Genomic DNA, 14879 nt, shown 5'->3' with positions numbered 1-14879 from the left:
TCGTATTTGATAGTGCACTATGAACGCACCAGAATAATAACCAAATTTCAACCTCTAGGAGGTATCCCCTCGCCTGGGGATAGGATCTTTATTTATAGGGAAGTGCCCTCTTTCCTCAAGAAATTGATCGTGCTTCCTATTCCTGGGTAAATGGATAAAATTACTTGAGATAAGATATAATTCGGCCTTATCTTTTAGTGGTCTTGCTATTAGGATCGTTATTTAGATGAGGAAGAGAGCCCATAACTGAGGATGACTCCTGGTCCGCAAGGAGGTATATGGTACATAATGTAGATCTTTATCACTTGTTACATATAAATGTTTGTTTCATTTCTTGATTTTTTTTAGTTTTAATGTCTTATTTTTGTTATAATTATTAAAACCGTCAAATTGCCCGCAATCGTACAAAACCGCACCTTTGATTTTGATTTTAAAATTGACAATTTAAAAAATTATTTTTTAAAACCGCCAATGATAATTCATTTTTTGTAATAGATTTAAAAAAAATCAAAACCGCACTGTGGGCACCACTAATTCTCACAACTCAAATATAATATTACCATATAAATAAATATGTATATATATGTATATTTTCAGTTAAATTAGTAACATAGATAAGCATTTCACATTGACCGCAAACGAAGAGCATGAGTGACTTATAGTACTAAAAAGCTTTCTTCCCAACGAGACGTCTTTTTGAAAAGAAAAAAGAAAGCATGAAACTCATATAAAACTAAAACAATGAATAAATTGCACAACACGGTACCAATTGAAACGCAAGTTGCGTTATTCGGGGTTGAACAAGATCATGAGTCTATCCCAAGTCTTTTGGCTAGGGCGTAATTATCTAGGCAAACATCCAACAGTTGATGTATATATAAAATAGAAAAATAATAATATTTATATATTTAGTTATAATTTATACTAATGCATTTAAAGTATACACGGGTCTAATGAATTTGGACAATCGTTCAAAACTTGGGTCAAAGCAAATACAAATCCTAAAGGGAGGACCTGCAAAAAAGGCGTTAGTACTCCTACGCCCAAGTTAGTATTAGATGTGAGATGAAATAAAGCCAAAAAGTAAATAAATATAACTAAAATTGAGATATGGTGAATGAATTCGATGAAAAATGTAAGAACACGTGATAACGTACTTGTAGAGTGCTTAAAGAATGTTTAGAGAGGGAAAAAAGTGATTTAGAGAGTAAGAGAAGTGTGAGGGACGTGAGGGGAACGTCTAAAGAGTGAGAAAGGTGTAAGAGACATTAGAGAGTGTGGGAGTCTCCTTTGTATGGAGGAGTAAACCTGTATTTATAGGGGGTTCCCCCCTGCAATGGGCTCACGTTTTCTTCATTTTCGGAAAGAAAAGGATAAGGGTCGTTTGGATAAGTCATAATTTATTTCTATCATCTGTTAATCTTGTTGTTGAGTGCTTATCTCGGGGTTGGAAGAACCCTTCATCCGTGAGGATTCCTAACCGCTACGGTATCCTAACTGCCAAGGAATCCAGGTTTTGGGGGGACATCATTTGTCTGCAAGAAATCCCAACCATCAGAAAGTCCTTCCTTACTAGGGTTGATGTGGTTCCAAGGTCGCTGCTGACACTTAAGGCAACTGGATGCCACGGTGGAGCGTGGGCTGTCACACGGGCTTTTTGGGTCAAAATGTTTTATCGAGCTTTGATCGTGATCCGAATATGAGATGTCTTGGGCCTCCTCCCTTTGCTATTTGTTATGGGGGATACTCGCTAGGCGGCCTGACAAGTTCCTTTGAGCCTTCTAAAATGTTATCATTTTTTTTTTTTTGAATGATTTAGATTTTTTTGAATTGATTAATTTTTTTTTTTTGTGCACATCATATACATTTATGAAAATAATAAAGTAGTAATTAATAAAAAAATTAATGTAGGAGTTGTGGGGTCGAAATGGGAGAGTAGAACAAGTGGTTTGAAGGTAGGTTGTGGATAAGATCTGAGGACGTGGAAAATGAGAGGGTAAAGGGTTTAGAGGAAAGCGAGAAGAGTCAAAATCACGAGGGAGGGATCTGAAACGGGAGGGAGGGAGGGACAAGCACAAGCTAATCCATATCCAAAAACCAAAGGCCACGCATTCACGCGTCGCTTTCCAACGCCGACACCCCACCAGACACGTGTACCTACCTTTGACTGCCTATTCCTCATGTCACGTGACAGATCCGTGCCACCTGGCCTCCCGTACAGATTCTCTTGGATTTGGCAGACAGGATAGGAAACTGGATATTTTTCCCTGCCTGCGACCACACCTCTGCCCACCTACTCACCTGTCCTTTTATTTCAAAGTTGAATCCTTGTGGCTCGGCTTTAGCTCATAGCGCGTGGGCCCCAGCAATAACCCAAGGTGTGGCCGTTGGCGTGATTGTGTGTAGAAATCGTGCAAGTGCAAGCCCACCTGCCTTACTGTGCATTGGTTGTTGCGTAGGGTAACAATCAAGGCACACAAGGTATAAGTGTACCAGAATTTGCTGTAGGGGTAAAATAAAGGCACACAAGGTACAAGTGCACCAGATTTTTGGAATGCCCATCAAAAAATTTTATGTAATTGTTTTCCCTATTTATCATTATTATTTTTTTTATCATATACTTCCACTTTATTCATTCAAAACAAAATTATATGTTGGAGGAGTTTCATATATATCGAGTTTTATTTCAATTTTTTATTTTTCTTCTAACCAAATATAAGATTATCTCTTGTACATCTATTTTTATTTTCACTCCTCTATTTTTCGATCCAACCAAATACACTTTTAGATACAAATTAATTATATAATTATTTATTATATTATAAAAAAACACAATCTATATATGAAATAAACTATATTTGATATCTCCATCTACGGAGCGTCAATATTATAATTTAATCAAATAAAATTAATAATGTAATTCTATATAAATTACGATGAAGTGAAATAGAGGATGTAAAAGAAATTATTAAAAAAAAAAATCAATCGAACGAAACATTGGAATTGGGCCCATAGAAAATCTGTATCTCCCCGTAAAAAACAAGCATTGAAACTGGATAAAGGGTGTGCGGATTTGGAGTGAATGACAAGGTAAGGTTAGTTATCATGCCCTTCTTTCTTTTATTTTCTTTAAACCCAACTTGTTAGACAACTTGATGCAGCCGAGGGGGCTAAAATAAAAATCCATCCAACCCATACATAGCCAGTAGATATTTTAACCTAACCACACTCGAGTTAAAATTCCAGTAACCAGGGTTAAAAAAGCAGTTTATATTGGGTCCTCCTCGTGCCAATCCATGGCGATTATGACAGTGCCACTAGAGTGAGGGGAAAGAATAAAATTGTGGAGTAAAACATGATGATGATCGGAGATCCTCCTCGGTCAAATCCCACCGTCGAAATCCCATCTTGGGATTACCATTACTTTGAAGATCCGACGGCCTACATTCACTCTCCTATTACCCACAATGTTGCCGCGAGCAGCCCTGATGCTTCCCACTACGAGAACGCTTTGGCCGCTCTGCAGCGTTACCTACCGTCCAACAAGGACGACATCGTACAGGCGGGAGACGAAGATTCTGATGATTTCGATGTTCCGGTGGACGCCTTCTCATGCGATAACTTCCGGATGTTTGAGTTTAAAGTGAAGAAGTGCGCACGTGCCAGGTCACATGACTGGACCGAGTGCCCGTTCGCTCATCCTGGCGAGAAGGCTCGCCGGAGGGACCCGCGTAAGTACCACTATTCCGGCAACGCGTGCCCGGACTTTCGGAAGGGTTCGTGCAAGAGGGGCGATGCCTGCGAGTACGCGCACGGCGTATTCGAGTGCTGGCTCCACCCAGCTCGCTATCGTACGCAGCCCTGTAAGGATGGCACCCACTGCCGGCGCCGGGTCTGCTTCTTTGCTCACACACCTGAGCAGCTCCGTGTTCTGCCGTATAGTCCGGAAGCGTCTCCGGGCCGAACTCACGACTCGTTCATGTCGATAGGATCTTCTCCGAAATCGACGCTGTATTCTCCTCCATTGTCTCCAACGTCCGGTTCGCCGCCGCTCTCACCAGGCGGATCACTAAGTCTAGGTCGACTCACCGAGTCAATGCGCGGTCTGCAGCTTAACAAGATGAAAATGGGCCTGGGCATGGGGTTGAGTATGAGTCCACCGTCTTGGGGGCTCGGGTTTGGATCGCCCCGGAGCCCGTCAGGTGTCCGACCCGGATTCATGAGCCTGCCAACAACTCCTATCCGCGCCGTAACTCGTCCAACACTCAATCCGTTCGATTCATGGGAAACTTCTTGCAAAGAGGAGCCGGTGATGGAGAGAGTCGAATCAGGCAGAGCGCTGCGTGAAAAAATCTACGCTAAACTAGGAAGAGAGAATTCATTGGACCGGGTTGGCCGAGTGGAGTCGGCGGGTGCGGTTCCTGATGTCGGGTGGGTCTCGGAGCTCCTTAAATGAGGAATCGGGCAGGGCAGCCTTTTTATTGGATTAAACTCAACTCTACCGATTGTGAATATGTATTTTTTTGTTCTGAGTTCTGACTCATTAAAGATTTCCTGTAAATACAGTTGTCGGGTCGGGTTAAGTTTTGTTCTGATTAATATCTAATATATCTCTATGTTGTTATTCGGATCTATCGAGAGAAAGGAAGGGGAAATTGCAAAGTTTTGTAATATTTGTACATAACAATTTGAAAGTTGTTGGCGCAGGCTGCGTAATTAGTTGTGGTCTCATTTTCAACATGTTGAATGCCATTGCATTTGAGTGTTCTGATTTTGCTTCTCCCTTCAAATCTTAACAATGAGAAAATTCCTGTTCGAATTGTTTGAGAGCCGCCGCCGCCGACGAATGAATTACGAATCCGGTTCATAAACCCTAAAAATAAGCTGAAAGCGCTCAACAGTAATGGCTGCTGCACGCACTGTAGCAACTGTATAAAATATGCTTACAAAATAACTTTATCTGCCTAAATTGGACTAAGTAAAAAAGGTTTGATCTGTTGATAGGGACTTGAACCGATAAAGATGTTCTCTTTGATCTTATCCTAATTACCCATTTATTGCACCAGAACAGCGACTATTTCTATGTTCACCTATGGATAGTAAGTCGTGGGTAATAGCATCAACTTTTAATTTTATGGATAATGTAATTACATTGTTCTTTTTTGATACTTGATGTAATTAAATGTGGATATTTTATTTTTCAAAAAATTACACTCAAATATCACTTACAATAAATCAATCGATGATAAATATTTAAATTTTTTTTGCTAATATCAACAATTTTGATGAATTTATTTAGTAGTTGGGAGATTTATTTATTGGACGTAAACTAACATCAAGAATACTAAATATAATTTTTTAAATAAAAAAAATAACTTGTAACTGCACCAAACATTAGAAAATGCAGTATAATTAGCCTTAATGAATACAGAGGGTGTTAATCTAATTTCTTTTTTAGGTAAAATTCAATTTGCCCTGTATTATGAAATGATATCATAAACACTCATCTGCTATTATTTATTGTTAGAAATTGCACATGATATTTCATAAACTCACAAATAATTAATGATATATTTTAAAGTTTATAAATCCAAATATTTCACAATTATAAAAATCATGTCAAAAAACACAAAATGAAGAATGCCCAAATTGAAGTCATGGTAAAGTAATTATCCCTAATTACACTTTGAAACATTGGAATCTTACTCTTCACAAGCTATGCATGGAATGGAAATGGGATATTTATACGACACGACTTTGTAAACATAATGACGACATTAGAAGTAAGTACGCCAAGAAAATAAATATAGCAACAATTCATAGTCAATACTTCCAACTCTTTACTCCTCACTCTTATCCAATTAATATAAAATAGAAAACTGCGATCGCATTGCACATAAATTTTATCTGATTTGGAAAATTAAATCTAACATTTCTATCATTTACTTTCGTCTAATAAACAAATTTTTTGTTAATCAAAAGCTACTAAATTTGTTGATATTAATAAAAAAAATTGAAAAAAAAATATTTACCCTAATTGATTTATTACTAACTTATAACAGGTCAAATAAATTTTTTTATGATCAAATTATCCTCATACTTATATTCACGCACTAATGTATGCGAGGATGTATATCTTCACCGTTATAAGGGTAGTTTAGACCTACAAAAAATATCTGACCTGCAATAAGTCAGTAATAAGTCAATCGAATATCAATTTTCATGTAATTTTTTTTGTAAATATCAACAAATTCAGTTTAAATGAAAACTAATTTTAGAATTGTTAAATATAATTTCTCAACTACATGGAGTTTACATGTAATTGTACGAACATCATGGAAGGAGAGTGTAATCATCTCCTATTTAAATTTCTTGCCCATAGTTCAGTGGCCGCACATTGATTTAGGCCCACTATATCTATATTGGGCTCTCTCTCTCTCTCTTCAATCGACCATAATCAATAAAGACGAGATACTGAGGATAGAGAAACGCTCAAGGAAGAAACGAATAGTCGCAAGATACATAAAACACTCATAAATTGAAATGGACCACACACTCGATAACATCTGAAACCGAAAGTCCATACTCATAATTTATTTATACTAATTTATATCACTACTAATATATATATATATATATATAAACTTTTTATACTCACAAATAATGATTTCTGGAAAACACTGTATGATGAGAAAAATTACATAATTACAGAAATACCCCCTATTTTTGGCAAGCTACATGCACCCTATGACTGCGCAGGTGGGGCCCAGTGCACAGTGGCAGCAGCGGCGGTAGCAGGTTATGCAGGGGGTGACGTGGCCTGTTTCCATTGGGGCCACGTGTCGCGCATATAGAGAGTACCGTACAAGTATAAATATCCTAATTTATGATTATTCAAATACGTTTTCAGCACTTATTTTTATCGCCATATTTGTGCTCTCATTCGATCTCATTATCTTATTTTTGACCCCACCTTTTCTAACTTAAGCATCGGAGGGCCATCGCCGAGGGCTTCTCGGCTAGTTTTACGTTTGCTGTGTTCTCAGGATCCACTTCAGGTAACTTAAAAGAGGGATTCAGCGATCTCAACCCAGCATTCGACCTAGCGACCCGATCCGAAAATCCTAATCTTTGGTGTGAAAGTCAAAAATACCATTTAATTAATAGATAACTAACTTATCAATTTTTCAAATTTTTATATCAATTGATAAATTAATTTTCTTTTTTTTCTTTATTATTTATTATTTTTTTAATGTAATGTATTGATTGATATATTTTACTTTTATTTCTAATATATTTTAAAGCATAAATATTAATTATTATATACATGCAGGAACGCGTGTGTCACAACGACTCATTTTTAAGTATAAAATTGTATTTACAATTAGATAATTTAAAAAATGAATTATAATTACTTTTTTTTTTTTCCTTCTTCATAAAAGTGACTCCACATTATTCAACACCCTCACACCAACCTTTTTATTGTGTGGATAATAAATGTGGGTGGCATTGGGGACGCTTCTTTGCATAATTGAGGATAGTGTGCATGTTTAACATTGAGACTGAAATTTGTGTGATGTCTGGAGTGGAAAAGCAATTCTGATTGATTCGGACTTTCAATTATATATTGAGAATTTTTTGAAGTAATGGTAAAATTGAGTTTGTGTTATATCTGTTCCTATAGGGTTTGTTTGGATCCAAAAGAAGGATTACACTTTTAAAAGCGGTGTTGCTTCCTTCATCCTCTCAATTTACGATTCTATCAAACGGATAGATGAAAGTCGCATATTATCAAATCAAATAGATTAGTCAAAACCAATGATATGCTAGTTTAGTGGTTACCACTGTTGTCTCATGACTTAATTCAAAATTATGGATTTAAATTTTTTATGTTTATTTGTCTCACTTTTGTGTGAATTTATTATTATATAATTCCTATTTATATTAATGCCTCGATTAAATTAATGTTTTGTTCAGTTACTTAATTTATTCAAATATTGAATTAATAATGTAATTATCGCTTTTGTCTAAAAAAAAAAGATTATTCAAAAATTGATAAAGAAAAGATTTATGAAAAGTGGAAACAACTAGGGATGGCAATGGGTCCAGATTGAACCCCGACCACCATATCTTTAAACATATCTTAGGACGGGTCTGAATCTTAGTAGTTTGGACCCGAACTCCCCTTAATTATTATTATTTGTATACTTTATACATATTTACATAAAATATATTTGTACGTATATAAAAAAGTATTTCTACTTTATTTATGCTTATTTATAGCACATCAATCTAATATTTTCATAATTTAAAATAATGATATAAATAGTGTATAAAAGTTTTAATATATATATAAGTAACACATATTCTAAAATTTTTAATATCTGAATTCCTAAAACACGCACATATAAATTTACAAAAAAAAAATATTAACTTTTCTATAATATTATCATCTCATATTTATAATGTTATGGTGGTATTATTTTTTAAAAATTCTTTTAATATCTTAAAATATTAACCGGGTCTACCAAATTCAACGGGACGGGTTTGAAGCAAGTCCAAATTCAAAATTTTGCTGGCGGGGTGATTCTCGCGTTGTGGCAAATCTGCCCGTTGCCATCCCTATTGCCTGGGTGGGTTTGGACTCTTGTGTAATTAGATGGGCCATTTGATGGATCAAAATTCACGTAATGGGCTTTACTGGTTTGGTTTCTTGGGCACAATTGAGCCCATCAAGGAAAAGCCACTGCAATAAACTTTTCTTTTAAAAAAAATTATTTTACATTTTTTCATTCAAATCTCAAATCTAATTATTTTACATAGTGATGTAGAAACATAATAAAAAACATTATTAATATATATATATATATATATATATTGTAGAAAAAGGTATGGAGATTTTCTCCTTTGATAGATACATTATTTAAAGTTGAATTATAATGGTTTTTTTAAGATTTAGTATAATTACAAATTTTTTCTTATTTTATAAAAAAATTATAAATATTTTTCCAAAATTAAAATTTGTTTAATAAATACTCCCTACAATAGACTGTCATGAAAGAAGTATTTATTATACGGTTATTAATTCTAAAAAGGTATTCCTATTTTTTTTAAAAAAATAAAAAAATCTCGTTATAGTTTACATATTTACAGTGAAATGACAGCACTGCATTAAATCAAGCACAAGAAGAAGCCTCAAATTGCTAAAATTCAAGAGGCTTGAAGACAAAGCAAGAAAAAAGTTCTCCAACACCAGAAGTTTTTGAGGGGAAAAAATTCAACCCTGAAAAGAGAAAATCTTTTACAAAGTCTTCACACCTTATTTTGCAATTGAAGGAGACTTGTTAATTTTTTTTTTTCATGCAATATTGTGATTCAAATCTATACAAAATATTTTTCAAGAACATGGTGGTACTATGTGTTTTATTTTTTATATAAAATAAATTGATATTAGAGGAAAAAGGGTGATAGAAAATTGAACATGAGTGTATATGTAGGCATTATGATATATACTACATAAGCCAATATTTGAAACACTCAACTGATGATGTGTCTGTCCAAGAAAGCAATGGTAGTGATCAGTCATGCATGTGCCCAACTCCAATTTAGCAATTTTATTCTCATGCTTATAAATCACATCATAAGCCTTTGATAACCAAATAAGGCAACATAAACAGCTGATTTTTTTTATTTTTTTTAAAAAATAAAAATATATTTGGTATATCAAACATCGTATCTCACTCATGCGTGTAATAGATGTTTGCTTTTAATTTGATTTGATTGTCGAGAAGTTGAGTTGAATACTTCATCACATAAATATTGGTTAGCAAGCCTTAAATAATTGTTTGGGTAAATTAAAACAAGCTTCCATGACGTCTGGATATAATCTCTTATTGATTTTAGATACCTCATTTGCATTTGATGAAATTATGTAACTTTGGGATGAAGGTTTAAAATTATCAATTTTGCCCTTGTTGTATTTTTTTTTAAAATTGAAAAAATATAAAAAGATTACATACGTAGACCATAAATGATTTCGAAAAACTAAATAAAATTATAATTCACAGTTCATAGAACATTTTGATCAGTTCACCAGAAAAAAAATAGATGGAAAGCTAACGGAGAGTAACTGATTAAGCTTGTTGTTAGACAAACGTTAAATAAAGGGGATATCGGTAATTTTTCAACTAAAAAGATGGTATGTATAATTGCCTAAAACTCAGGAGAACTCATTTTGCATACAGCCTCTAGCTCGAGGCTCCGGTGGGAAGATATGAGGAAACTTCACCAAGGAAATTGTGTTACTGTCTAGAAGGCAGACTCCAAGTACAAGTCTTAACTTTTGACTATGTGCCTCACATATATCAGTCTTTAATCTGATCATTAAGCAGAAACAAGTTTCATTGAAAATTCTTTGTAATAAATAAGGGGTCATGCAAAGTCAAGATCATAAAAGAGACCAACAATAACAACAGTCTTAGAGCAGGAAAAGACTGGTGCTTTTATATCTTTTGAAACATACTTGGTAATTTCAGTGTCTTGATGTTGATCTTCACTTGTGTGTGTGTGTGTGCGTGTGTATGCAAACTCTATAAATAATACATAGTCCCACAAATCCCTTTTCAGGTTCTTGTGTTTTTTAGTGTTTGTAGTGTGTGAAGATAATGGGAAGAAGTCCTTGCTGTGACAAGAGCAAAGTGAAAAGGGGGAGTTGGTCTCCAGAAGAGGATGCCACTCTCAGGACTTATCTTCACAACCATGGCACTGGGGGGAACTGGATAGCCCTGCCTCACAAGGCTGGTATATACACATACATACATATCAACCCCCCCCCCTGTATGATCAAGTTTGTGTTTGTTGGTACTGGACTTGTAAGTTTGTCTCTCAAACTCTCACTTAAAGGATTCAAGGTTGATTTCTTGCTGCTAGATCATTTGCTTGAGGTCTACATAAGCTTTACTTTCCCTTTGCAGAATTTCCTTCCTAAATACATTTCTTCAAACAATTCACAAACCAGCTTATTGTTATCACTTATCTGGCTAAATTTTTACTGTCCTTATTTGGTTGATTTATAAACTCTTTGGTCTCAGGGCTTCAGCGTTGTGGAAAGAGTTGCCGGCTCAGATGGCTTAATTACCTGAGACCAGATATTAAGCATGGAGCTTTCACACAAGATGAAGAAAATGTAATATGCAATTTATACAGGAAAATAGGAAGCAGGCAAGTTCAAACACACACTGTATAAGTTCATGATGATCATTAAAGTTAGGTGAATTTGCTTAATTATTCTTTCTTATTATAAGTTTTGACTACTTTTGCTTTTGTTTTTGATCCATAGATGGTCTGTGATAGCTTCACACCTGCCAGGAAGAACAGATAATGATGTGAAAAACTACTGGAACACAAAGTTGAAAAAGAAGCTCATGCCAGCAGACTGCAATACTCCTCGGATGAAGACTAACGTGAAAACGGCCACCATTGCCACCTCCGGCACCATCACAACCACCACCATTCCTGACAAGGCCACTACTTTCCATGCCTCAACAACTTCACTGGCGTTTTCTCCAACTTTTCCAACGCCATTTCTAGCTGACAACACTACTGCAGGCCTAGTGAATGCCAATGCCAAAATTACTGTTCCATATGAACCCATAAGTTTTAGCTTCTCAAGATTCATTCTTGAAGGGTCAAGTAATTGTTCAAGTGCTGATAACAGTAACTATTTTTCTCCATCCCACCAAGATTCAAGCCCTTTCATGCCATTCGCTTCAGCAATGGATGAAAACTACGGAGTCAATGGAATACCAAGGGATGAATATTCATATGAAGTTCTAAGTAGCATTTGGCCTCAAGAGGAAGCCCTTGGAGCTGATGGTAATGCAGATCTGTTCAGTATTTTCCATATTGATTCTAATCCACCAGGAGTGAGTCAAAGTCTATAAAGGACAACATAAATTCATATGGCTAACTAGTATTGTGATGTAATTTGCATGAAACAAATGAATGCAAGCAAAGGAACCTAGGAATTGCCAAAGAAAGATGATTTCTTTTTGTTTATTCTTATTTAGTAGTTTCGGCAACTTGGTTGGATCAGAGGACAGAAACATATGATAAAATTGCTTGCAAGAAGTATTACGGCAAGAATACATATATGATTAACTTATACATATATGCATACTTTTGATCATTTATGATGCAAATTTTCTCATACCATGTACATTTTAATCGTGGGGTCTGAATTTTAATGGCAGTCTACTGCCTTTCTAGTGTGCCAGACACAAGAAAAGAAAAGTAGTATAGCATCAATATCTCTCGTCTGTCATGTTGGTCAATGTCATGGAAGTTGCATGAGGTTATGACTATGCACCAAGGATTCTCTCTCTCTCTCTCTCTCTCTCTCTCTCTCTCTCTCTCTCACACACACACACACACACACACACACACACACACACACACACTCTCTCTCTCTCTCTCTCTCTCTCTCTCTCTCTCTCACACACACACACACACACACACACACACACACTCACACACTCTAGATGACAGTCAAATGCCAAATTTAATATGGTTTTCAGGAGTCACTGAAGGATGATATCTTTAAAACTAGATAATAGGAGGTAATTAACCTTATACTACTTACTATTCTTCATAAATTTAGCTAATGGAAATTCATGCATTAAAACAAACAGCAAGGAGCGCAAGTATGAGATTCAAAACCTTTCATGTCTAGCTAATAATTATTGTTAATCCTGACGGCAAAGAGAGGCAGTAACATTTGCTAAGCTCAACAGTACCGAGGAACATAATGACTTGAATCGCCACCAGGCCAAAAACTACAATTATATTGTAACAAAAGGGTCTTTTCATTCCTGTACGTGTAGGATACAACTGAAGTTCATGAATATTACTACACGACACAAGATTTTTTGTTTTCATTCATGTAGGGTATGTAAATATATTGGAACAGAAATAACAATTTAATGCTTGAAACCATAAATTGCTTAGTGGAGTAACCAAGAATGCAAAAGATCTAGGGAATATGTTAAAAAAGTGCATTCCATACACTCCCAAATATCCGAATAATGCATGCTAATAACACACTTCTTTCCCAGCAAACAGAAACAGAAAATAAATTATTAATGTCATCTATACATCTTTGTCTGAAAAATGCACATCCATGAAATTTTGATCTGAAAATGGGGGCAGCAGCTCAAGCTATGATCTCAATTATACAGTACAGCCAATTTTTACAGTTTCTTCAGATTTCGGAACTGATATCTGCAAAGCAGCAACCAAAACAACGGTCATTAACTTTGATAAAGTTACTGATCATAGTGGCATCTAAAAGCTACAATGTATGTATTCAGTCCAATGCAACTATGCTGACAACAAGGCAGTCATTCTGTATATATTGACTGGTAAATTACTTTTTTCCAAATAAGACACGCACAATAACCGTTATTGCATCAATTCAAAGAGCTCAAGTTTGGAAAACACTTAGAAAAAAAAATTTGTGCTGCATATTCACTGGAGAAGGCTATTCACTGCACATGCAATAACCACTGCTAAAGCACACATAACAAAATTTCACTTAACAATTTAGCCAAGTTTGCAATATATTCTGTAGAAATCACCAAAAACCCAAAAACCAAATATTTTTAGCTGTTACTGCTTGTTTATTTACCTATTAAATCAATGCAACATTGCTATCCTATAATTCAACACACCTTTCATTTGCTATATCCTTAATCTTCCTCATTCGAAATCTTTAACACAGTTAGACATGCTGGTTTTGTTACAAGTGCCACATAAATATATCAGGATGCAACCAACAAACACAATTAGCAACTAACAGAGTAGGTGAGGAAATGACCTCCTCAAAGGGCCATCTCCCTCTGCAATTCAGCGAGTTCATCATCCTCATCCGCAACTTTCTTTACTGGCTGCCTTCCGGCAGGAACATGAACAGGAGCAGCAGGTGCTGTTGTAGCAGGTTGCAGAAGCTGTTCTTCCAGCTCAGCTCCTTCAAGTTCCTCAAGTTCTGCCTCTAATTCATCCTGCAGAAGGTGAATGAATAACATATACTCTCTTAAAAGGAAAAAATGACAACAAGAAGCTATCAGAAACTACAGCATACCTCATCAAAATCAGCTGCTGCGCCAATTGGTGTTGATAGTGCTTCTTGAATTTGTTTCATATTCTCGGTCTGCTCATTGATCTCATCCATTGTCTTGTCAACATCATCTATGTTACTACAGCAAAAGCCAGGAGAGAATATGAGAAGACAAAATTTAGCATGTCAGACAAGTAGCATGTGGCATTCGTTACACATTTTTCTTCATATTAATGTGAGAAACCACTTTTCCTTATTATCCAAGCATCACGAGGGCAACATATCGATAATTGAGCCATACCATGTTTATGTATATAACATTAAAATGCAGTGGTCTGCTGCAGCCTCCAAAAGTCTATACTAAACGATTACTTGGATGAATAATAAATATGATTACGTGAAACAGTCAAGCTATATTACATACTCTCCACACAGTCTTTCTTCATTTCCAGTCAAAATTTTATAATCTTTTAATTTATTTTTGGGTGGTTCCTTCCCTTGTCTGTTTGAGTTCATTGTATAGGGGACAGCATCAAGTGTGGTGGGGAATTTGTTGGTTAACCGCTCAAAACTGTTTACTCTCAATCATAATTAACAAGGCATACTGGGATCAAAACAACTTACGTTGCCTTCTGCATAGCTTTCATTGCAGCTGCTCCAGATCTCAAAGCATCAACAGTTTCTGTTGTAGCTTTTGCCCCCTCTAGCATTATCATCTGCAACAAAAGTACCAGTTCAAGTTAACATGAGAACCCACCAACAGCAA

General features: G+C 35.6%; 3 protein-coding genes across 3 annotated transcripts in view; 2 read left to right on the top strand and 1 right to left on the bottom strand.

The window, feature by feature from the left end:
• LOC105164701 (zinc finger CCCH domain-containing protein 23) lies at positions 3173-4719 on the top strand. Its single transcript, XM_011083420.2, has one exon. It carries the CDS (start codon positions 3356-3358, stop codon positions 4454-4456), a length of 1101 nt encoding a protein of 366 aa, XP_011081722.1. The 5' UTR covers positions 3173-3355; the 3' UTR covers positions 4457-4719.
• On the top strand, positions 10406-12340 carry LOC105165053 (transcription factor MYB6). Its single transcript, XM_011083928.2, has 4 exons — positions 10406-10525; positions 10644-10800; positions 11091-11220; positions 11339-12340. The coding sequence occupies exons 2-4, from the start codon at positions 10665-10667 to the stop codon at positions 11940-11942; spliced, it is 870 nt and encodes a 289-aa protein (XP_011082230.1). The 5' UTR covers positions 10406-10525; positions 10644-10664; the 3' UTR covers positions 11943-12340.
• Positions 13011-14879, bottom strand: part of LOC105164700 (vacuolar protein sorting-associated protein 32 homolog 2) — a 5028-nt gene continuing 3159 nt past the window's right edge. The window contains exons 5-8 of the mRNA XM_011083419.2: positions 14738-14829; positions 14138-14252; positions 13874-14057; positions 13011-13278 (exon numbers count right to left, since the gene is read on the bottom strand). Coding sequence (XP_011081721.1) covers positions 13878-14057; positions 14138-14252; positions 14738-14829 — 387 coding nt within the window. The 3' untranslated portion in view covers positions 13011-13278; positions 13874-13877. The remainder of the gene's footprint in view (positions 13279-13873; positions 14058-14137; positions 14253-14737; positions 14830-14879) is intronic.

Source organism: Sesamum indicum, linkage group LG6 (genome assembly GCF_000512975.1).
Source record: "Sesamum indicum cultivar Zhongzhi No. 13 linkage group LG6, S_indicum_v1.0, whole genome shotgun sequence".
Lineage (NCBI taxonomy): Eukaryota > Viridiplantae > Streptophyta > Magnoliopsida > Lamiales > Pedaliaceae > Sesamum > Sesamum indicum.
Note: the sequence above shows the minus strand (reverse complement) of the source record. Positions and strands in the feature narration are given on the sequence as shown.

Excerpts from the sequence above, each read along its gene's own strand:
- LOC105164701 (XM_011083420.2), top strand. The coding sequence starts at position 3,356 with ATGATGATGATCGGAGATCCTCCTCGGTCAAATCCCACCGTCGAAATC.
- LOC105165053 (XM_011083928.2), top strand. The coding sequence starts at position 10,665 with ATGGGAAGAAGTCCTTGCTGTGACAAGAGCAAAGTGAAAAGGGGGAGT. Across the intron at positions 10,801-11,090 it reads AGCCCTGCCTCACAAGGCTG|GGCTTCAGCGTTGTGGAAAG; the intron begins GTATATACACAT and ends CTTTGGTCTCAG. Across the intron at positions 11,221-11,338 it reads TACAGGAAAATAGGAAGCAG|ATGGTCTGTGATAGCTTCAC; the intron begins GCAAGTTCAAAC and ends TTTGATCCATAG.